Source organism: Mirounga angustirostris, unplaced genomic scaffold (genome assembly GCF_029215605.1).
Source record: "Mirounga angustirostris isolate CCGP_5_RB_7025 unplaced genomic scaffold, mMirAng1.0.hap1 SCAF_13, whole genome shotgun sequence".
NCBI lineage: Eukaryota > Metazoa > Chordata > Mammalia > Carnivora > Phocidae > Mirounga > Mirounga angustirostris.
In genome coordinates this window covers 55,185,547-55,209,768 of record NW_026991721.1, presented here as the reverse complement: position 1 = coordinate 55,209,768, position 24,222 = coordinate 55,185,547, and the positions used below count along the sequence as shown (strand labels likewise).

At 39.4% G+C, this 24,222-nt stretch overlaps 2 protein-coding genes across 7 annotated transcripts in view; one reads left to right on the top strand and one right to left on the bottom strand.

The window, feature by feature from the left end:
- C2CD3 (C2 domain containing 3 centriole elongation regulator) overlaps positions 1-4,151 on the bottom strand; it is a 146,568-nt gene extending 142,417 nt beyond the window's left edge. For 3 of the 5 annotated variants that reach the window (XM_064576932.1, XM_064576935.1, XM_064576933.1), the window contains exon 1: positions 3,942-4,148. In XM_064576932.1, coding sequence (XP_064433002.1) covers positions 3,942-3,996 — 55 coding nt within the window. In that variant the 5' untranslated portion in view covers positions 3,997-4,148. Of the gene's footprint in view, positions 1-3,941 lie in introns of all 5 variants that reach the window. The other 2 variants (XM_064576936.1, XM_064576934.1) reach the window with 2 other exon arrangements.
- A 309-nt stretch (positions 4,152-4,460) lies between these two features.
- The window catches only part of PPME1 (protein phosphatase methylesterase 1), a 79,254-nt gene continuing 59,492 nt past the window's right edge, over positions 4,461-24,222 (top strand). Inside the window, exons 1-2 of one of the 2 annotated variants that reach the window (XM_064576943.1) lie at positions 4,464-4,719; positions 19,299-19,331. Coding sequence is in view for 1 of the 2 variants with exons in the window: in XM_064576942.1 (XP_064433012.1) it covers positions 4,619-4,719 (101 nt within the window). In the remaining variant the exon portion in view is untranslated. Of the gene's footprint in view, positions 4,720-19,298; positions 19,332-24,222 lie in introns of both variants that reach the window. The other variant, XM_064576942.1, reaches the window with a different exon arrangement.

The window sequence follows — 24,222 nt, the reverse complement described above, 5'->3', positions numbered from 1 at the left end:
AAAGAGATGTAGTGTATGTACACAATGGGATATTACTCAGCCATAAAAAAAAGAATGACATCTTGCCTTTCAAACAACATGGATGGACCTAGAGGGTATTATGCTAAATGAAATAAGTCAGACTGGGAAAGACAAACACTATAGGAGTTCACTTACAGGTGGAACCTAAACGAATAAAAAGCAGAAACAGACCCATAAATACAAGGAAAAACTGATGGTTACCAGAGGGGAGAGGAGTGGGAGGATGGGCAAAATAGATGAAGGGGAATGGGAAATACAGGCTTCCAATTATGGAATGAATAAGTCATGGGGATAAAAGGTACAGCATAAGGAATATAGCCAATGGTATTATAATAATGTTGTATGGGGATAGATGGTAGCTACACTTGTGGTGAGCATAGTATAACATATAGATTTGTGGAATCACTATGTTGTACACCTGAAACTAATGTAACATTGTATGTCAAGTATACTTCAATTAAAACAGATACCATTTCAAAAATAGGAGCATTATGATACAGTACACAGGTTTTTAAAATCTCAAAAGTAGCTGAAATTTTTCTTCCAAATAGTGTTGTTTTTTATTATTGCAATATCCAGGTTTCAAGATATGTTATCTTTACCTCTCTTACTTTAAAACCATCACTAAACATGAAACAGCAACGACTCCCTTCACTCAATGCTCAAAATATTAAGTCTATACCATACGACTTAGCATTTCAATAAAGACCACCTTAAACTGTGTAGTTTCCTTCCTGCCAACATCATTCAGTCAATGAAGACAGACACTATCATCTTCAGATTCTGCCACTATTTTTTAGTACAGTACTGGGCTCAGAATATTTACTGGCTTTTATAATATTTATTGGATTTCAGACAGATAATAAATGTAAACAAGGCATTTAATGACTTTATATAAAACTTTCCTTTAATGACCTTGACTGTCTTCCATTCATAGTTATCTCCTAATCATGACTTAGAGGAGATTTAAGAAACTACATATGAGGGACGCCTGGGTGGCTCAGTCATTAAGCATCTGCCTTTGGCTCAGGTCATGATCCCAGGGTTCTGGGATCGAGCCCCGCATCGGGCTCCCTGCTCAGTGGGAGGCCTGCTTCTCCCTCTCCCACTCCTCCTGCTTGTGTTCCTTCTCTCGCTGTGTCTCTCCTGTCAAATAAATAAAATCTTTAAAAAAAAAAAAAAGTGTCTGCCTTCGGCTCAAGTCATGATCGCAGGGTCCTGGGATCGAGCCCCACATTGGGCTCCCTGCTCCATGGGAAGCCTCCTTCTCCCTCTCCTCCTGCTTGTGTTCCCTCTCTTGCTGTGTCTCCGTCAAATAAATAAATAAAATCTTAAAAAAAAAATGAAAGAAACTGTATATGAGAGATCCTGGGTGGCTCAGTCGTTAAGCGTCTGCCTTCAGTTTGCTCCCTGCTCCATGGGAAGCCTGCTTCTCCCTCTCCCACTCACCCTGCTTGTGTTCCCTCTCTTGCTGTATCTCTGTCAAATAAATAATAAAATCTTAAAAAAAAAAGAAACTATATGTGAATATGAATATTCACTCATAAAAAAGAATGAACTCTTGCCATGTCCAACATGGATAGAGCTAAACGTAAAATGCTAAGCAAAATAAATCAGAGAAAGACAAATACCATATGATTTCATTCATGTGGAATTTAAGAAACAAATGAACAAAGGAGGAAAAAAAGAGAGACAAACCAAGAAACTGACTCTTAACTATAGAAAACAAACTGATGGTTTCCAGAGAGGTGGGGGGATGGGTGAAATAGGTGATGAGGAGTAAAGAGTACACTTATGATGAGCACTGAGTAATATATAGAATTGCTGAATCACCATATTGCACAACTGAAACTAATTTAACACTGTATGTTAGCTATACTGGAATTAAAAAAAAAAAAAAGAAACCCTTCCCACATTACACACACCTTTCTATTCCTCTTACTTTTCACTTGGAGAGTGGTCACGCCTAACAAGAAGAAAATATACTGGAGTCTATCAGATCAGGAGACCTATGTAAGTCAGTCTTTGGATTTCTAAAGTGAACATCTTCTCTGCTCTATAGTTCAAGATGACAAACCGTAATCCTTCTGGATAACTAGTTTCAATATAAAAATAATACACAGGTGTGTATATGAGCATTATTGTATATATATATACATGGTACAGCAAGAAGGACATTCTTAAGTTATTTTTATTTTTATTTTCCTCCTATCAACCAAATATGCTTGATTGGTTTGGCATAGGGAGCACCAGCATTGAATATACCCATGCTTCTATTTCATATCCTCCCATCATTCCTGGCAGGAAAGGTACTGCCTCAGAACTGCCTTAGTTATCTTTAAACAGCTTGGATAAGATTCATTTCCAGACTGTAGATTCAGTCTCAATCCAATGGCCTAATGTACTATCACTCTTCCTAATACTACTTTACCTATAATGTAAAAAGGCAAAGTCACACACAGTTTGTTTGTTTTGGAGGCAGCCCTATAAAGATTCAATTTCCAGTTTCTTGATCTGTCCTGGGTTACTAGGGCGACTGTTCTCTCTGCAGCTAACATTTCCCTACTCTTCTGGTGAGCACGTTTCTTCTTAAGCCTACTATCCTGATAAGGTCCTCTTGCTACACACTCTTTCATCCTCTCAAATCCTTCAGATTCTCATGCCTTCACCCTCACTCCAACACTACCACACCTTGTCACTCTCCACTCTTTCTTCCTCTCTCCTCCACAACTATCTTTCCCAACTCCTGCCTTCATGCTTCATGACTGTCTCAGGTTTGACTCATTCAGCCAATATCTACCAACTCCTGCTTTGTGCTTGTTCTTAGGGATTCAGTAACATATAAAACATGATCCTTGCCTATTAGAATTATTGACATACCACCTCTCCAACTTATGTGTCTTCCAGTCCATGTGGAACTCCAAAGGTATACCTTCCCACACACAAACACACATTTAACTTTGTTACCAAAAGCACTCCTGGGATGCCTGGGTGGCTCAGTCGGTTAAGCGTCTGCCTTTGGCTCCGGTGGTGATCCCAGAATCCTGGGATCGAGTCCTGCATCGGGCTCCTTGCTCAGTGGGGAGTCTGCTTCTCCTTCTGCCTGCCGCCCCCCTGCTTGTACTCTCGCTCTCTCTCTCTCTCCCTCTCTCTCTGGTAAATAAATAATCTCAAAAAAAATAACAAACTCCTAAGTCATGGGGATGTAACGTACAGCACAGTGACTATAGTTAATAATGTACTTATTATATATTTGAAAGTTTCTAAAAGATCTTAAAAATTTTACATCTTAAAAATTTTCAAGACAGGGCGCCTGGGTGGCTCAGTTGTTGGGCGTCTTCCTTGGGCTCAGGATATGATCCCAGCGTCCTGGGATCGAGCCCCGCATCGGGCTCCCTGCTCTGTGGGAAGCCTGCTTCTCCCTCTCCCACTCTCCCCGCTTGTGTTCCCTCTCTCGCTCTGTCTCTCTTCATGACAAGAAAAAATATTTTTAGTAATTGTACGATGATGGATGCTAACTAGACTTACTGTGGTGATCATTTCGCAATATATACGAATATCCAATCATGTTGTACAACCTAAAGCTAAGACAACGTTATATCTCACTTTAAAAAGTTAAAAAATTCCTAGTATTTTTTATTCCCTTTCTTTAGAAACGTTCTGCCTGTACCTTTTAGCCCTCACTTCGCCCCATTTATTTGCCCGTTTTGTCCCCCCCACTTCAGCCCCTATTTCCTTTTCATTCGTTGGACGGCCAATTGCCTTCTCTTTTAACCTTTTGATTCCTTGGTTGTTTCCCCCTTTCTTCCCTTCTCCCCACTTTTTTACAGGCGCGTGTGAGTCTCCCTAGAATTCTTTACACCTTGCTCCCCTAACTCCGCCTTATTACTCTTTCCTCAATCTTTGGTCCCTCAGGTTACCTCTTTTCTTGCGGCCACGGACGCCTACAGGCCCCTGGCCTTTTCGTTGTTTCATGACGAGCCAGAGCTCTTCTTCACCAACTGAACTCCCGCTCCAGTACCTAAGCCGTAGCCTCCCGCCATCCTTTCCCAAGGCGCCTGCGTTCCCCGGCAACCGGAGCCGCCGGGCAGTCTGGGAAGCAGGAAGAAGCGGCTCTTCCTGTAACAGTCTGCGAGAAGCTGTGAGAAGGAAAGGCGCCAAGACTTCTTCCCGCAAATAGACTACAACACCCAGCATGCTCTGCTACACTACCTCTCCGAGTTTCGCCGCTGTCGCCTCCAGCAGCGCAAGCGCAAAGGGATACGCCCTTTGAGGACTTCATTGCCCAGGGTGCATTGCTTTTAGGAGGGCTTGTCTTTCCGGCGAGGGTCAATGAGGTCTCCGCCTGGGGTCTGAGAGAACCGTAAACTCCGTTACCCAGCTTACTTTGTGGAGGGCTGTTGCGCACTTCCGGTGGAAGGGCTGAGGAGAGGGGGTGGAGTTTACGGAGCCGGTGGGCGGTGGGCGGTGCTGCCGGTAGCTGGGTGCTGTCCAAAGGCACTGGGCGTCGCTAGGGGAGCGAGCTGTGACCGGTTGGGCCGCACTTGGCGTGGGACGAAGCTTAGGCTACTGTTTGTCTACGTGAGGCCTTCCCTTCATGTCGGCCCTCGAGAAGAGCATGCACCTCGGCCGCCTGCCCTCTCGCCCACCTCTCCCCGGCAGCGGGGGCAGTCAGAGCGGAGCCAAGATGCGAATGGGGTACGTGACCCATACCCCTTTTCCCTAGAGGCTAGGCCCCGGCCATTGGAGAATGGTGTCTCTGGGCGTTTAGAGCGCCATGGCAAGGGAAGCTAAGGATGGGAGAGAATATTGGCGGCGGCCTGGAGGCATTTAGATGATGTTGAAGGCGAATTTGGGAACTAGGGGAGGCGCCAAGTCGATGGAAATTTGAGGACGTAGTATTGAAGGAAGGAGGGAATGAGGCAGATTGAGAAAGCTGAGAGGATAATTTAAGAGATGTAGGAGGCACCTCCAGAAGAACTGATGGAGGAGGTTTGAGGAAAGGTAGTAGAGGTGACAAAAGTCGGGGAATATCTGTCGGGGAGGGTTGAGGGAAATGGAGAATGACTGAGAGAAAAGTTGAGGGGAATTAGGGGAACAACTAGGGAAAGATTTGGGAGTAGTAAGAAGACTGAAAGAACTAGATATTAGAAAAGCTGAGGGAGGGGTGCCTGGGTGGCTCAGTCGGTTAAGCGCGGTCTGCCTTCGGCTCAGGTCATGATCCCAGAGTCCTGGGATCCAGCGAGCCCCACGTGGGGCTCTCAGCTCAGCGGGAGCCTGCTTCTCCCTCTACCTACCATTCCCCCTGCTTGTACTCTCTGTCAAATAAATAAGATTTAAAAAAAAAAAAAAGAAGAAGAAAAGCTGAGGGAAATGAGAACACCTGAGGCAGGGTTGAAGGAAAGAAAACTAGGGAGCAGAAGGTTCTAGTGCCTCTTTTATTTTATTTCATTTTATTTTATTTTATTTTATTTTATTATGTTATGTTAATCACCATACATTACATCATTAGCTTTTGATGTAGTGTTCCATGATTCAGGGAGCAGAAGGTTGTAGAGAGAGTTCCTAGAGGTCTAAGAGGCAGATTCAGAGAGTGAGGGGATGATTAGGAGATTAGATCTCTTATGGGAGAACTGAGAAAGCTTGAAAACAGGGCTAAGAAAAGATGGAGAATATAGCCAAGTAGACTGTTAAAGGTAATAGGAATGTGCTGAGGGGGGAGGAGGATGAGGTGCTTAGAGAGTGACCATGGACTAGAGATGGAGAAAAGACTGGGAACAGGGTTTAGTGAATGAAAGTGCTGCAGAGATAAGGTATGGGAAGCTTAAAGAGAATATTTGGGCAGTTGATTTTTGCCAGGCAAATAAGTCTGATGGAAGGTATATACTGGTTTGATAAGACTCAGAATTAATGAAGCATTCAGAGTAGCCAGTTAAAATGTTTTGGGGAAAACCATTTACTGGGAAAGGAGGAGCTTTGTTGAAGAGATAGGTTTGGGGAATTTTAGGTTGTTGAATGGCTTGTGCCAGATTAGGGGGTACTCAGGTGTAGGAGAGATGGGTATGAGTTGAACATGGGAGAGGTAATTACTAGAAAGCAGAGGGAATTGAATAGGCAGGTTTTTTTGAGGGGTATTTGTAGTATCAAATAGTATTCTGGAGACTAGTGACTGTAAAGAGAAAAGGGGTAGAAAGAATAGGTATGAGGTAGTCAAAAAGGTGTATTTGGGATTTTAGAGATGGGTTGATACATAGACTTGGAGTAAAGACTAGAGAGGAGAAACCTTAGTTTCTAAAGAAGTAATACGTACAAAAACTGATCAAAAAGGAGATGAGGATAAGAGATGCAGTACTGTGAAAGAAGGTACTTGGAATAAAGAGAAAGAAGAATCCCATAAATTAAAACAGTAGGGTAGAGAGCTGGTGAGAATTGGGGGGGGGGGTGTGTGTGAAAAAACCAGGGGAGGAAATTAAGAATTGGAGACCTGACTATGATACACAGTAGAAATGTGAGAAAACCTTAACAGAAGATAGATGTTGGATGCACAATGGAAAGAGGTAGTAGAAGGCCTCATATAAGGTAAAATGGAGATTGTTTTGGCTTTAGAAGACAGAAAGGTAAGACTGTAACATGAATAAGGAGGATCTGGGAACTGATCCATGATAGATTATTTGGGAAAATTAACCTGGAGTATAAAAATAAATGTAACATTTATTGTTGGTATGTGTCTTAATTGCTGCCTTTCTTAAACTAAAAGTTGGTCCTTTAGTATACCAGCACTCTTCTGTAAAAATATATAAAAATATTAGCTTTTTAATAACTATACATGCTACAGCTAGGTTTAGAGCTCAGCTTCTCACTTTGTTGAAATAAGTTCTCTGAAGATGAGAACTGAAAAGAAAAACACTAAGAGAAAATAAAGGGAAAATCTGCTGATTAGAAGATTGTATAATTTTTGGTAACTTACCCTCCTTAAATAGATGTTTTGGTCTGCTTTGTTAACTGCTTATCCTAGAAAATAAAGTTCTTTAGAAAAATCCTTCTTTATAATATTGTGAAGAGAAGAGCTATGTTGGTGAATTTTATGTGCTCCTCAAGTGGCTTGTTTTCCTATGTTTTTCTTTTCTATTTCCTTACTAGAACATAGGCAAGCCTCAGCTGAGTCTAAAGTTAGTGGTAACATAGACTCTCTCCCTGCCCTAGAAAAAGAGCTTTCATTTGAATATTTTTTGTTAATAAATAAGAAAACAAACTCAGGGTGCCTGGGTAGCACAGTTGGTTAAGCACCCAACTCTTGGTTTCAGCTCAGGTTATGGTTTCAGGGTCATGAGATGGAGCCCCGAGTTGGGCTCCATGCTTAGTGTGGAGTCTACTTGAGATTTTCTCCCTCTACCTCTCCCACTTGTGCTCTCTCTCTCTCTCAAATAAATAATTAAATCTTTAAGAAAAAAAAAAAGAAAACTCAAATCTTCATACTAAGGTAGTAGAAGCTTAGTGGTAGGGCCATTAAAGACTAAGACTTGAGTCTCTGAGACCCATTATGTTTTTTGGATTCATAGTTGTTATCCTGGCAATACTTAATTTGAGTTGTGCGTCTTATTTCTTTGCAAATACTCTAGCATTCAGCCTTTCCTCAGTCTTGATTTATGAAGTCTCACTTCAATTTTAAAGCATCGTTCTTTATTTCTCCTTTTATTCATTTGCATTTTTCTTATCTACCCATCTTTTTCCATTTCCCCATCTCTTACTCTCAAGTTGGACCTGTTCCTTTGACAGTCTTTTATATGACTTACTCTTTCAACTCTTTCAATTCATAATCTCTCGCCTTTAATTTCACTAAACCTTATTTAGATGTGTTCGCATATTCAAAGTGGTTTTGAGTTTATGATTTTCCTTGAGTTTCCATAATTTAGTTTTTCAAATTAACTTAGTAACTCCAGAATATTGCTAGATATGTAATAATATCTATTATTATTGTATTGTAATGTAATAACAACAGTCATTTTCTTTTCCCAAGTAGGTACTTTGTGCCAGTCATTGTAGTAATAGCTTTATGTATGTTTATTTAATCTGATCACAACCTTGCAAGGTAGATATTTCTCTGCATTTATAAGGAAATTCAGACTGAGATTAAAGGTCACCCAACTAGTATGTGGCAGAACCAGGATTCAATTGCTGTTTAGTCTCAAAACACCGCACTTTTTCTTGGGTTAAGGCCTGAAATCCTGGTTTCACTGTTCCTTGATAGAAGCCAGTAGATGATGCCAAAAACAGTGGTTTTGAACTTTTTTATTAAAGATTTTTTACAAAAAAAAAGCTGCTTTGGTTTGTGATCCCTACTTACAACTGGTATCTTAGTGTGTTAGAGTTGCCATAACAAAAATACCATACATTGGTTGGCTTATAAACAATAGGAATGCATTTCTCACATTTCTGGAGGCTTGGAAGTCCAAGATCAAGCTGCCGACAGATTCTGTGTCCAGTGGGGACCACATGCTGGTTCATTGATGGCAGTCTTCTTGCTGTGTCTTCACATGGCAGAGGAGGAAGGAAGCTCTGTGGCATGTTTTCTAAGGGCAGTAATCCCATTCATGAAGGCTATACTCTCATGACCTCATCACCTCCCAAGGCCCACTTCCAAATACCATCACATTGAACGTTAGGATTTAACATGAATTTGGGGCTGGACACAAACATTCAGTCTACAGTACCTGGGTGTGCTTGAGAGGAGTATGTTTTAAAAATCACTGCTTTAGTACATGTTACCGTTAGAGAAACTATATAGATTATTAAAACCATTCGTTTTTCGGGGCACCTGGGTGGCTCAGTCGGTTAAGCCACTGCCTTCGGCTCAGGTCATGGTCCCAGGGTCCTGGGATCGAGCCCCACATCGGGCTCCCTGCTCGGCGGGGAGCCTGCTTCTCCCTCTGCCTCTGCCTGCCTGCCTCTCTGCCTACTTGTTCTCTCTCTCTCTCTGTCAAATAAATAAATAAAATCTTAAAAAAAAAAAAAAAAACATTCGTTTTTCAACATGTTTTTGGTTTATCAATAGTACTACATTTCTGTAGTTACCCCTTAACATTTCTACAGAACTTTAACTGAAAGATATATTAGTGCCTTTTTGTATTATTTTATGAGATACATTAGGGCAGGGATTAATATTTTCTCTTAATGAGAAAACTAAAATGTTCTTTGATTTGCCTAAAAGCACAGAATCATCAAATGGCAGAAACAGGATTCAAACCCAGACTTCAGATTTTTAGTCCATTGTTGCTCTTGTTATACCTTGGTATAGAAATTGTTGTTTAAAGTGCTATAGATCTTTAAAAAAAAAAAAAAGTGATAAAAGATTTGAGTTTTTAAGCCCAGCTTGTGTATTTACTTTGGTCAAGTCATTTAACCTCTCATAGTCTTTTTTTCTTTTAATTTCTGCTTACTTTAGAGTTCTGTGAGAATGAGATAATACACGCAAAGCACTTATGCTTCCTGACACACAAGCTCTTAAGGAATGACAACTAATAAATTATGTTATATTGAGAACTGTGAGAAAGGCTTATTCTTTATGAAGTAGAAGCTCGCCTTTCAATTTTTTATGATGTCAGCTTTTTCCCTGTAAGCTTTATATTACTCATATCTGATTAGATAGTCCTTCATTCAACTTCTTAAATTTATAATGATATAAGGCCTCTTAGGAAGGCTTTAAGGAGCTATTCACACTAATGGAAAAATAAAGGACAAAGTGAAGTGACTTGCTCAAGCTCACATATTGAGTTACAAATCCTAGGATCTCTGTTTTTGTTACTTATTAGGTTTTTAAAAATTAAAATTCAGGGGCGCCTGGGTGGCTCAGTCGGTTAAGCGTCTGCCTTTGGCTCAGGTCATGATCCCAGGATCCTGGGATCGAGCCCTGCATCTGGCTCCCTGCCAGCTGGGAGCTTGCTTCTCTGTCTGCCTGCCACTCCCCTGCTTGCGATCTCTCTCTCTCTCTCTCTCTCTCTGTGTCAAATAAATAAATAAAATCTTTTTCAAAAAAAATTTAAATTCACATAGCATAGAATTTACCCTTTAAGAGTATATAGTTCAGTGGTTTTTAGTAAATTCATGGTTGTACAGTCATTTTCACTAATTTTAGATATTTTCATTATTGCATGAACTACATACCTGCTAGCAGTTACTTCCCCCTACCCCATTCCCTGGGAACCACTAATCTATTTTCAGTCTTTAAGGATTTGCCTATTCTGGAGATTTCATATAAATGAAATCATGCACTAAGTGGCCTTTTGTGATTGGCTTCTTTCACTTAGTATGTTTTCAAGATTCATCCATGTTGTAGCATGTTATCAGTACATCACACCTTTTTATTGCTGACTGATACTCCATTGTATAGATATCCCAAATTTTACTTATCAGTTGCTGAACACTTGGGTCGTTTCCATTTTTTTGCTTTTATGAATAATGCTGCTATGAACGTTCACATACAAATCTTTCTGTGGAAATATGTTTGGATTTCCCTTGCGTAAAATCTAAGAATGGAATTGCAGGGTCATATGATAAATTGTGTTTAACTTTTTAAGAAACTGCCAAACTGGGGCGCCTTGGTGGCTCAGACAGTTAAGCGTCTGCCTTCAGCTCAGGTCATGATCTCAGGGTCCTGGGATCGAGCCCTGAGTCAGGCTCCCTGCTTAGCGGGGAGGCAGCTTCTCCCTCTCTGTCCACCCCTCCCCCCTCTCTCAAATAAATAAATAAAAATCGTTTAAAAAATGATGTCTTGGGGCACCTGAGTGGCTCAGTTAGTTAAGCGTCTGCCTTCAGCTCAGGTCATGATCCCAGGGTACTGGGATCGAGCCCTGCATCGGGCTCCCTGCTCAGCGGGGAGTCTGCTTCTCCCTCTGCCCCCCCAACTTGTGCTCGCTTTCTCTCTCTTGCTCTCTCGCTCCATCTCAAATAAATAAAATCTTTAAAAAAATGATGCCTTTATCATGTACCAAATTTTCACATAGATTTGGATCTGTTACGTTTCTTTTTTTTCCTATTAGCCTGCCTATTTATTTATGTGCCATTACTACACCTTAATTACAGAGGCATTTTTTTATATGTTTTAGGAGATGGTAGGGGTAGCTTACCCCTCATTCTCTTTTAAGATAAACTTTTTTTTTTTAAGTTTGGTTGACACACAATGTTATGTTGGTTTCAGGTGTACAACATAGTGATTCCACAAGTCTGTACTTTATCCTATGCTAAACACAAGTGTAGCTACCATCCATCACCATACAATGCTATAGTACCATTGACTATATTCCCTATGCTGTTCCTCTTATTCCCCATGACATTTTCATTCCATAACTGGAAGCCTGTATCTCCCATTCCCCATACCCATTTTACCCATCTCCCCATTCCCCTCCCTTCTGGCAACCATCAGTTTGTTCTCTCTATCTATGGGTCTTTTTCTGCTTCTTGTTTGTTTATTCATTTGTTTTGTTTTTTAGAGTCCATATATACGTGAAATCATGTGGTATTTGTCTCTCGGTCTTATTTATTTCACTTAGCATAATACTCTAGGTTCACCCATGTTGTTGGCAGATGGCGAGATCCCATTCTTTTTTATGGCTGAGTAATACACAAATAAAGGTTCTAATCAAACTAGTACCAGAAAAAAAAAGTCCTCAGAGTATTTTTATTGGGATTATGTTAAATATGTAAATTAACTTAGAATAAATGTTTTTATGATGTTGAGTCTTTTCTGAGGAAATATGATGTCTTTCAATGTGTATGAATCCCTTTTGAAGGAAAAATATTTCAGATGCCAAGTATTGGCCTAAGTTATATCTAATGTAATGTCAATTATGTACAAAATAAAACTAGGGATAAATTCTTTATGTATAAGTAAATACCATATTACTCTTATATAATTAAAAAAATCAATAGATAATACTATTTAAATACAGTTGGACCTACAAAACTCCCCAAATTCAAATTAGCAGTATTACATTAATGTGAAATAATTGTATTTGCTGTTTTGTTTTTTTTTTTTAAAGATTTTATTTATTTATTTGAGAGAGAGAGAATGAGAGACAGAGAGCACTAGAGGGAAGAGGGCAGAGGGGGAAGCAGACCTCCCGCTGAGCAGGGAGCCCGATGTGGGACTCGATCCCGGGACTCCAGGATCATGACCTGAGCCGAAGGCAGTCGCTTAACCAACTGAGCCACCCAGGCGCCCTCGTATTTGCTGTTAACAATTTACTGTGCTCTAAGCCAAAAGGATATTTATTATTAATAGGAAATTCCAGAGTTGATTTAGTCATGCAACTATATCATTAAGGACCCCGTGCATCCTTAATTTTGCCATCCTTAGAAATGTTGGATTTTCCTTTTCTTGCTTGTCATCTTTTGGTTGTAAGATGGCTGCTGCAACTCTACTTTCATCTTATCTTTATTCCATTTTTCCACATAACAAAGGAAGGAACAGAAGCAAAGGCCTCTTCCTAGCTAAGCTTGTCTTTTTTTTACTTTCGTTTCTGGAAAGGGAAATTCCCCAGCCAATTTTTCCCTTAAGTTTCATTGTCCAGACTGGTTTACATTTGCATCCTAAGACCAATCACTGGCAGTAGGGAATGGAATTACTATGACCGGTTTAGACCAATTCTCATTCATTCCCTTGGGCTGGAGGAAGGATAACAAGGTATCTCCACTAGCTACTAAAACAATCTGAAATTCTGCTAGGAAATAGTGGTGAGAAGTGGAGAGGAATGTCTAGAGTAGACAGTAAAGGGCATGTAATCCAAGGCCTGATGTTAGCAAGTGGGGGAGACTGATCTTTTGACTGCACATTCTCTGCTGTTTTCACTGCAGCACAGGTATAGAAGTAATCGATCTCTTTCTCTCCCCCTTTTCTCCCTTTCCACCTTGTGCCAGGTTTGAGCCCCTTGACCTGAGCACTTCTGAGTAAATGTCCCTTTTTCCATTGTTGCTAGGCTTATTACTAGCAAATCTATTTCTTCTTAGTGTCTGCAAAACTGGATAATTGGATTTTGTTTTTAAATGTAATGAGCCCTCATTACGTTACGTTACTTGATGTCAGATTGAAGAAAACACTTCTGGTTGGTTAGGGAAAACTTATTCCTTCATGTCATAAATTAGTTGTTTTTTTTTTTTTTTTCAGAGAAGAAAGTTTTAATTAATAGTGCTGTTTAAAAACTGTATGCCACACTTAAATGTTCTTCAAAATATAGTTTTGACAACCAGTTCCAAGCACATACTACCAATAAATTTTGATGATTGAATAAGAGGTTATGTTGAGGGGGCACCTGGATGGCTCAGTAGGTTAAGCGTCTGACTCTTGGTTTCAGCTGAGGTCCTGATCTCAGGGTCGTGAGATCAAGCGCTGCATTGGGCTCCAAGCTCAAAGTCTCTCTCTCCCTCTCCCTCTGCCCCCCCCGCCCCCCCCCACTCTTGCATGCACATATGCGTACATGTACTCTCTCTCAAATAAATAAATAAATCTTCAAAAAAAAAAGAAAGAAGTTATGTTGAAAATTCCAGTCATCCAAACCATAGGAGAAGGCTGAAGTTGTTTACTATCACTCCTTTTCCACCATGCATCTATGTGTGTTCTTTGCTATGGACTTTTTCTGGGTGTAAGTGGAAATCCTGTCTTTGTTGCTAATAAGCCATGTGGCTCTTGTCAATTTATCTTTCCTCTTTCTGGGACTCACTATCATGGTGTAGTAGAAAGAGCATTTTGGAACCAGACATACACTTGAGTTTAAATCCAAGCTCCAGTGCTACTGAAAGTGGCTCTGGGCAAATCATTTTACATTTGAGACTGTATTTCCTTGTCTTTAAAATGGGGAAACTTTCCTTGCAGAACTCAATTCTGTTTGACACATAATAGGCAGCTAATAAATCATTCCTTTCCATAAAGCAAGATTTAGGTGAGATGATCTCTAATAGTCTGATCCAGTGTGTAGTTTTTAGAATCTTTAACTCTGCTGCTTTAATAACATGCCCTTATCACTAGTGATAAACACTCCAAACTGCCGCAACCCAGACAGCCATCTGGTTACCTTCTTTCCATTCCCTTCAAAGTGTTCCTTATGAAGACTTTTTTTTTTTTTTTTAAAGCAGTGATGCCTTGATTTAAATAGCTGGCTGCAATTAAACTTCAGTATTTTGCCTCCACTACAAGACTCCTAGACTAGAGAATTTGTGACAACAGTGACTAGGACTGCTACTGTGCAGCTCGTGACTCATTCATAATTCCCTTAACAGATTGAAACAGCCTAGTAGATGTTGAAATTATTATGCCTATTTGGATTTGAGACATTCACTTCAAAACATACAACTTCTCTTATTCCTTGTTCTCTAAATGTGCAGGGAAAAATTTTCCTCCCTTCCTCCTATTCTCCCCTCTGCTTCTTTTTTTCCTGAGCAGTTAATCATATAGTTTTGTTGGTGGTGGTCAGATCTCCTAGTAGCATCATCACCTAGTAGGCAAGCAGCACATCTCTGCCCCCATAGCCTTCTGTAGTATAACACTTCCCCTTCTGACTTGTAATTATTGGTTGACTGACTACTCTTCAAGACTGGGAGCTTCTTTTTTTTTTTTTTTTTTTTTTTTTTTTTTAAGACTGGGAGCTTCTTAAGGGGAGAAGTTGTATCTTAATTTCCCTGTTTTCAAGCATGCTGGCTACTTAAGTGCTGACCTGTCTTAGACCTATTTGGCCTCATTTTGTAAGAACAATCTTGTTTCTTCACCAGTTCCATGAAGATGGCATAACTAAACTTATATTCCCTTTCTTCTGAAAGCTGTTTCACTTCATGAAATGATGGAATCTATACTTTATTTTAGCACCAGCACTTAGGCAAATTGTGTTGTGCTTCCAAATACCTTGTCTTAATTTGAAATTTAAAATACTCATATGGTTGAAGCTGATGCCTGCAATTAGTCTCTCTCTCTCTTTTTTAAGATTTTATTCATTTGTCAGAGAGAGTACAAACAGGGGGAGCAGCAGTCAGAGGGAAAAGCAGGCTCCTCGCCAAGCAAGGAGCCCAAAGTGGGACCCAATTCCAGGACTCTGGGATCATGACCCTAGCCGAAGGCAGACATTTAACAGACTGAGCCACCCAGGCATCCCCAGTTAGTCTCTTACATGGAAAGATTTATGTCTGGTTTTGGTTTTATTTTATAACAATTTATGTCTTCTTTTGTGATTCCCCAAACCTGAAAGCAATTTTATTACTATAAGAGAAAAAGTGTCAATTAGCAATTATTTATGGAAAACCTGCATTTTATAGGATTGGGTTTTTTGCCCTTGCTCAATTTATCCCTTATTCTCTAAGAGTGAAGACTGTTTTCCAAGGAGATGATACCTGCACATTGGTGACTCTAACTAAAGTGTAGGGATCAGAGCAAGCAGTCTATCTACTGTTAAAGCCTCATGTTCCAGGCAATGGTAGTTCCCTAAATGTTTCTTGAACTTACTAACTGCCAAGTTTATTTTACTTGCAATGAGTCCCATTTCACTTTTCTAGTCCTACAAAATCCATGAAGTTCTTTCGGACTATTCTAGCTCATTCACTTGTTTTATTCCTTCTCTGAGCTCTGTTGCACTTTTTGTCATTTCTACTCACTTGTCAATTATTGGGCATTAGTACTTGGTATTGCATTTTTTTAATTGTTACATAAAATTTATCATAATTTTTATGGTAATATAATTTGGCAATTACCATAATTAATTATCATAATTTTATTTTATGGTAAGTTTTTTAACCCCAATAAAATGGAAGGTCTGAAGTGCAGGGGCCTTTGTTTTTATTTCTTTGCATCTTCTACAGTAGCATAGTTAGGTAAATGTTTTTATAAGATTTCATTTAATGGACATGTGGCACACAACATTTGTTTAAAATGAGATCCTAAAGCTTTTCTTGACCATTCAGCCTGCAGTGATCTTTCCATTTTCTGTCCTTTCTGTCCTATCATTTATACCAAAGATTGGCAAACTTTTCTGTAAAGGGCCAGATAGTAACCATTTTATGGTTTGCCAGCAGTATAGTTTCTGTAGCAGCTACTCAGCTCTGCTGAGTATGGTGAGAGCAGCCATGGACAATATGTAATTGAATATGATTGTGTTCTAACAATACTTTTCTTGTGGACACTGAAATTTGAATTTCATGTAATTTTCTAATGTTATTTAATATTATTCTTTTTTCTTTTCTCCTAGCTTTTAAAAATGTAAAGACCTTTCTCAGCTCATGAGCCATACAAAAACAGGCAATGGCTGGATTTGCCTGTAGGCCATAGTTTGCCAACCCTATATCAATACTATTTATTTTGTACTTCTGCTGTAGTAGAAAGAATATAGGTTTTAAATCAACAAACTAGGATTCCCTTTCTGGCTTTACTACATACTACTTAACTAGTATAAGCTTGACTTTATTTTCTTAAAATGTGGGCAATACTAAATATAACATTATATGTTAATTATACTTCAATAAAAACTTTTTGAAAATTTTAATGTGGGTAATACTAGCCTTATCAATAAGGCTAGTTGTTTTTGAAAAGAGATAATGTATACGTAGAATCATTAAGTTATAAAACTAGATAATGGAAACCTATTTACTATAATTTATGAATTCTAAGATACATTTCTTTTTGTATTTAAAATGATAGTGTCTTAACAATTGCTGTTGGGGCACCTGGGTGGCTCAGTCATTAAGCGCTGGCCTTCCGCTCAGGTCATGATCCAGGGGTCCTGGGATTGAGCCCTGGGTTGGGCTCTCTGCTCAGCGGGGAGCCTGCTTCTCCCTCTCTCACTCCCCCTCTCACTCCCCCTGCTTGTGTTCCCTCTCTTGCTGTCTCTCTCTCTCTCTGTCAAATAAATAAAATCTTTTAAAAAACACAAAAAACAATCGCTGTTGGTCAAGTAACAGCCTTGTCTTGGTTCTCTCCACTTGTATGAGCAGACACCAAAACCAGCATCAAAACTTGCAAAGTAGGTGTTGGTAGCTTGGAAGAAAATCCTGGAGACAAAAGTGGAGTACTCTCTTAACCACTAAAAACTGACTGGTTGTGAGAAGGAGTGGGTATTCAATCAGGTGAGTTAAGCATTATTCCTAAAGTTAGATTCAAAAAGTAATACAGCTCTCCACATAACGGTAAAGTCAGCATATGAGCTGGTGTTTAAATTTTAAGAAACATTCCATTACTAATGTTCTTGTGAGGCACAGACGACTATATAAGTCAAAGTGATTCAAAAGAGAATAGAACTCTTCATCTAAAACTAATGATGTAATGTATGGGGATTAACATAAGAATAAAAAAAAAGGAATAAAAAAGAAATCATGAATGACATGCAAAAAAAAAAAGAGAATAGAACCTTCAGTATGAAGAAATTGGTTAGAAATATTTTAAGAGAAATATTCCCTCATTAATACTTAATGAGAGGAAAACTCTCATTTTCCTTTATTTATACCCATAAATGATATATGTTGAATCAGTGTAAGTAAGCAATTTAAAGTGAATTCTAAGTGGTCAGGTGTGTCTTATTTTAATTGGTAGCTTTTTTCTTAGTGTTACGTAAAATTATAGTTCATCTTACTTTTGATAATACTGTATATATACAGTATTTTATCTGTTCTCCTAACAACTACATTGCGATCTACTTGTTTAGTTTTCTCTAATTTAATTGTAAACTCCTGTGTTTTATTTACTTGCCCCAAAGTGATTAGCACACAGGAGCTCAGTAAACATTTGATGAATGAATGAATGATACTCTAATACAGTGGACACATGATGTTTCCAATAGTTTAAAATTGTCCACCCTGAATTTAGTAGGGAAGGAAGAGCCATAGATTTGTGGAATATAGAAATGAGATTTTAAAACTGTAATTATTGACAATGTGCAAAGATGAACTTGTGCCCTATTTATATCCTTCTATCTTCATTCTATTAAGAAAATTTAAAAAAAGAAAATATAGCTCAGATCATTAGGAGGATTAAATTTAGATAATGTTTGTAAAGTGCTTAGCACAAATACATGAGTGATTTGTTCATTTAATCCTTCTCACCCCTTTAATTAAATCAGCTTTTCCTTAAGCTTAAGAACCATGGTTCAAGATATATTAAAATCACTTCAAATTCACTTTTCTGTGTTAATCACTTGAACTACATTGTTAATAGCTGAATTTCATCACAAATAGCATTTTATCATATTATATGGCTAAGTAGGCTTGGGGGTAGAACCACCCAGAGAATTTACAAATATTTCATAGTAGTGTTAATCAGAGAAAATGTGCTTCAGTTTTCCCAACCATTACTTTACAGACCTTGGGAATATAAACCCATTTTTAAGTTGTAGAATCTCTATACTAACATTTTTCTTACTGAATATCGGGAAGTTTCAATCTCCTATTTGGTAATGAGAGAAATTACTTTCCCAATCCAGATCATTATTTAATAAGGACAGTATTTCAGATTTTTATAACATTTAAGAAAATCTTCACACCGGACATCATCATTGTGAATCCTTCCCTGACCTGATTCCATTCCCATCAGTGTCCCAAACAGGATTGGATGTGCCATCTATGAGTTTTCATGGTATGCTAGGCTTATTTCTGCCCAAGCTTTAGTGTACAGTGACTGTTTACTTACCTATTTTCTCCTAGGCATGAGCTTTTTGAGGGCAAGAACCAAGTTTTATTCATCAGTGGGAACTTCTGGCCTGCTGATTTCCCAAATGCCCATGAAGTATATCAGGGCCTGCTATAAAGGGCATACTCAAATATCACTTTAATTGAATTGGAAATAAATTAGTTGATTATATAAGCAAATCGTGACTGGAAAGAGGCTCTAGAATTGCCCTAAATATATTTGAAATGAAATACCTTATGAAATATGTCTCATATTCTACATTATTATGGTATTCAGGTGAGTCTGAGAAGGGAGTTATATGGTGGTTGTTTCTGAACTATATACTTACTAGAGTCTTCTATATGGACTTTTATTGGATTATAAACTCTGACTCCAAACCTGCTTACCTTCTTCCTGTTGTGGTACTGTCTAAACAGAATAGTAGCTTACATAAGTTCTGATCCCTGAGTACAGCTACAAACATTGATTATAAGAGGAAACAGCTACAATTAGCCCTTGTAAAACATCAAAAAAGCCTTATACTGTCTGCTTTCTTGCTTTCATTACTGATATCTCAGTGATTGTGTTTTTGTTTGAGGCCAGATCATTGTACTAAAATTTTCATATCTTTTTTTCTTTTTACTTTTAGGGTTTTGGAAAAATAAATTATTAATTAAGTTGGGTAAGTGGCAGAAATAAAATTGAGAAATTTTTCTAAACCTAAGTAAAGCAGAATTCTTTTATTATCAGAGGTATAAGATTACAGTTCTTCCATGCTGCAGCAATCTGTCTTCATCCATCCATTCAAAATGAAGTATATATATATATTTTTAAAGATTTTATTTATTTTATTTGAGAGAGAGAATGAGAGAGAGAGAGAGCACATGAGAGGGGGGAGGGTCAGAGGGAGAAGCAGACTCCCTGCTGAGCAGGGAGCCCGATGTGGGACTCGATCCCAGGACTCCAGGATCATGACCTGAGCTGAAGGCAGTCGCTCAACCAACTGAGCCACCCAGGTGCCCCTGAAGTATATATTTTTGTGTGATCTGACTCAGCAGGTTGGAAGTTCCTGTGGACTAAATATCTTATTTGAAAGTGGTCTTACGTGAGGTAATGATGCAGTTTTGGAATATAGGTGAGGTTCAGTTAGGTGGAGTCCGGAGCCGACGACCAAAAAAGAATTCTTGAGGCGTGTTTGGTGCAAAATGGTGGTTTATTAAAGCACGGGGACAGAACCCGTGGGCAGAAAGAGCTGCTGCCCTGTGGTCTTGAGGAGTGGCTGATTATATACTCAGGAGTTGGGGAGGTGAGGACAAAAGGGGGTGTCCAGAAGGACTGTCATATGCTAAAGACTCTCAGGATACTGGAGGCCTGGTTACTGTCAAGCCAAGGTTGTTTTTCCCTCTAATAGGCACTAATATGAAGACAGTTGGGAGTTTCCTGGAGGAATGTTACGTTCCTCCTATCACACGTCCTTGTCAATGGGCTTCAGGTTCAAAAGAAATTCAATTTTATTTACATTTCCTTCTGCCTCAGCCTCCCTTAATTTTATGGAGGAGAGGGTGATATTAGGGCTTCAGGAAACTGAGTTATGGGTCTCTTGGAAGTTAGGCTATTGATAAGAAAGCTTCTTCCTTGTAAATCACTAGGACATTTTTTTTTTTTAAGATTTTATTTATTTATTTGACAGAGACACAGCGAGAGAGGGAACACAAGCAGGGGTAGTGGGAGAGGGAGAAGCAGGCTTCCCGCGGAGCAGGGAGCCCGATGTGGGACTCGATCCCAGGACTCTGGGATCATGACCTGAGCTGAAGGCAGACGCTTAACAACTGAGCCACCCAGGTGCCCCTCTCTAGGACATTTGTAAACTGAGGGAGACTCCTGTCCTGCAGGACTGTGGTCTCTATCAGTTAACCATTTGTTTTTCCTTTAGGGCCGCCAGGAGTGCTTGAGGAATGTCACATATATCCCAAAGTGTGGGGGGAGGGGTGTAGGGTGCCAGCTTCGGCTTTGTCCTAAGCTTGCCTTCTGTTCCCTCATCAGTAAGCCTTCATTCAGTTGCTTGAAACCACATCATATATGGAGCCGTAAGTATCCTGTCCTGTCTAATGCAGGACATTGTGGTAAATGCTGTTTTCATTTTTGGATTCCATGATGCCCAATTAACAACATTCACCAGTGGCTAACAAAGAAAACTAATAGGAATAGAATCTAGGATTTCAATCCCATGGTAAATCAGTATTTATTAACTTAGAGCTCTTTAAAGATTTTACTTATTTATTTGACAGAGAGAGACAACGAGAGAGAGAACACAAGCAGGGGGAGTGGGAGAGGGAGAAGCAGGCTTCCTGCAGAGCAGGGAGCCCGATGCGGGGCTCGATCCCAGGACCGTGGGATCATGACCTGAGCCGAAGGCAGACGCTTAACGACTGAGCCACCCAGGCGCCCCAACTTAGAGCTCTTTAAAATGGCCTCTTATGTTCTCTCTTTGTGAATGGCATCAGAGAAACTTGAAAGTTGTCTTTGATTCTTCCTTCTCACTCCACCTTCCTGCTCTGTCCCATTGCCATCTACATTTGTAAACCTTGACTTTTTCTTTTTTTTAAGTTTTATTTATTTGACAGAGGGAGACACAGCGAGAGAGGGAACACAAGCAGGGGGAGCGGGAGAGGGAAAAGCAGGATTCCCTCTGAGCAGGGAGCCTGATGCAGGATTCGATCCCAGGACCCTGGGATCATGACCTGAGCCAAAGGCAGACACTTAACGGCTAAGCACCCCAACCTTGACTTTTTCTTTAGTCTCCGTGGTACTCAGGCTTGCTACTAGGGCCCTCTGCCAGTCACTACCGCCACAGCAGGAACTAATCCTCTTTCACCTCTTCCTGGGGATTTCTGCTTGCTCATTGCTAGCTTGGGTGATTTCAAGAATGGAGAACCTAGTATTATTTTGAGGGTAGTATTGAAAACTGAAGGAAGTAACCCTGAGAATAAAATTTTAGCTCAGCTGCTTTGTGTCTTGGATGAGTTATTTAACTTCCCTTGGCTTTAGTTTTCTCATTTGCAAAATAGGAATGGCTACCCCAGAGAGTTGTTGTAGAAATTAATTCATTTATTTATCTCCATTCTCTTATCAAATCCTATTAATTTATGGTAGAGTAATTTGGAAAAAGGAATACTACCAAAGGACAAATAGAGGAGAGAAGATAGATGGGCTACCAAGATTTAGGAAGATAGCAAATTGACTGTTAACTAACAGAGAAGAGCAAACTGAAAACTACCTACAGAAGGAGAATAAAAGTACAGGCTAATCCATATCATAACCCCATACAGGCTCAGGAATTGTAGGTGCTGAGTACCTTGGAAAGGGGGCTAAAGCAGGAGGATTGATTGAAAATCTGTATAAAGCAGCTTTAGACTCCCAGATCTCCTTTCCCTCAGTGTGACAGTTAACTTCTAGAGAAAATGAACCAGAGTGTCTCTGGACTCAGAGTAGGTATGTGACAACAAACGTAAAGCAACAGGATGAGAGCAGGGGTTAAGCGAAGATATACATTCTGTCTTCTAGACACACTCATGGCTTGCTCCCTCACTTTCAGGTCTTTGCTTAAAGGTGCCTCCCCTAACCACCTGATTTAAAACTACAGCCCTTCCTAACCCGGCATTTGTTGTCCCCCTCCCCCCACCCTTCACCCCCCGGCTTAATTTTTTTCCGTGACACCACTACCTGACAAATTTTTACTTATGTCTCCTTCTATTGGAGTGCAAACACCAGAATAGTAGGGAGTTTTGTCTGTTTTGTTCACTGAAGTATCCCCAGTACTTAAAATAGTATCTTGTAGGTGCTCAGTGAATGTTTGTTGAATGAGTAAACAAATGAGACTATTCAGATCTTTTCCCAGAAGGTTAACAGCTAGTCTTTTTTTAAAGATTTCACTTATTTATATGACAGAGAAAGACACAGCGAGAGAGGGAACACAAGCAAGGGGGGCGGGAGAGGGAGAAGCAGGCTTCCCGCCGAGCAGGGAGCCTGACGCGGGGCTTGATCCCAGGACCCTGGGATCATGACCTGAGCCGAAGGCAGACGCCCAACGACTGAGCCACCCAGGCGCCCCTAACAGCTAGTCTTATGTCCCCAGGCAGGAGATTGGAGGATTTCTGTCTGGAGAAATGACTGGCCTAAGAGAAAAGGCAAGCATTGATGTTTGGGGGAAAGAGTCCACTATTTAAAAGGTTACATCTCTACTTATTAACTGTATAGTCATATTCAATAGTCAGCAAGCCCTGTTCTCTCATAGAATCACCAGTTATCCAGGGAAAGCCTTTAACACAAAAGACAGATACCAAGGCAAAATGAGAAAAAGGAAATAATAATGCATAGAACAAAAGAAAATCCTTAAAAAAACTAGTATCTCTTGTCAGAGAGACAAGAGACAATATGGTATCTATGAAACAAGAATAAGACGCTCTTTTAAAAAAGGGGGGGACCTGGTTTCAGAGAACAAGAAATAGCTGTTGAGAATGAAATTATGTATAGTAGATATAAATTCAGTAGAAGAGAAAGTTTAAGGAATCTTCTAGACAGTCGCATGTTCTAGTTTAAGATTAAAATTTAGAAATATGGGAGATAAAAGGATTCTTAGTAAAAAAAATCTCAACAATAGCACCTTGCTTAGAAGATGATAGAAAAATGCCTTAAATTTTGAGAATATCTAGCCTAGAATTGATTTGGCTAGTATCTGCCTACAACATCTTTGTCTCTTTTACATAGTATATAGCTGGAATTAAAAAAAAAAAAATCTCCTCTGAGGATATTTGTTTCAGATCAGCTTCATTTTTTTGCATGGATTATCCTAGAGAATATTCTAGTGAGTTTAGTCTATCCTTGATATATTTGGGTTTATTTCTTTGATCTTATTTTGTATTTTGTTCCATCTGACCTGGCTTCTCATTCTATTTTTTTAAATTTATAATCTATTCTTTGAGTGGTTACCTTAACATTTTTTGGTAACAGTTTTATTGAGATGAAGTTCACATGTCATACAACTAACCCATTTAGAGTATACATTTTTTTTTAGCATGGTAACATAGTTCCACAATGAATTTTGCAACATGTTCAGCACTCTAAAAAGAAATCCTCATACCCATTAGCAGTCAGCCCTCAGGTTCCCTCAAACCTCCCAGCCCTAGGCATCTACTAATCTAATTCCTATCTATAGATTTACCTAATTTGGACATTTACCATAATGGAATTATATAGTGTATGTGATCTTTTGTGATTGGCCTCTTTCACTCAACATAGTATTTTCACTCAACAAGTTGTAGCAGGTTGTAAAACTTCATTCCTTTTTATTGACGAATGATATTCCGTTGTTTGGATATGAGATTTTATTTATCCATTCAGTGGTTGATGGACATTTGAGTTGTTTCTACATTTTAGCTATTACAAACAGTGCCGCTGTGAACATTCGTATACATGTTTTAAGGTGGACATTTGTTTTCATTTCCCTTGGGTATACCTAGGAGTGAAATTGCTGGATCACATGGTATCTCTCAGTGTTTAATCTTTTGAGGAAC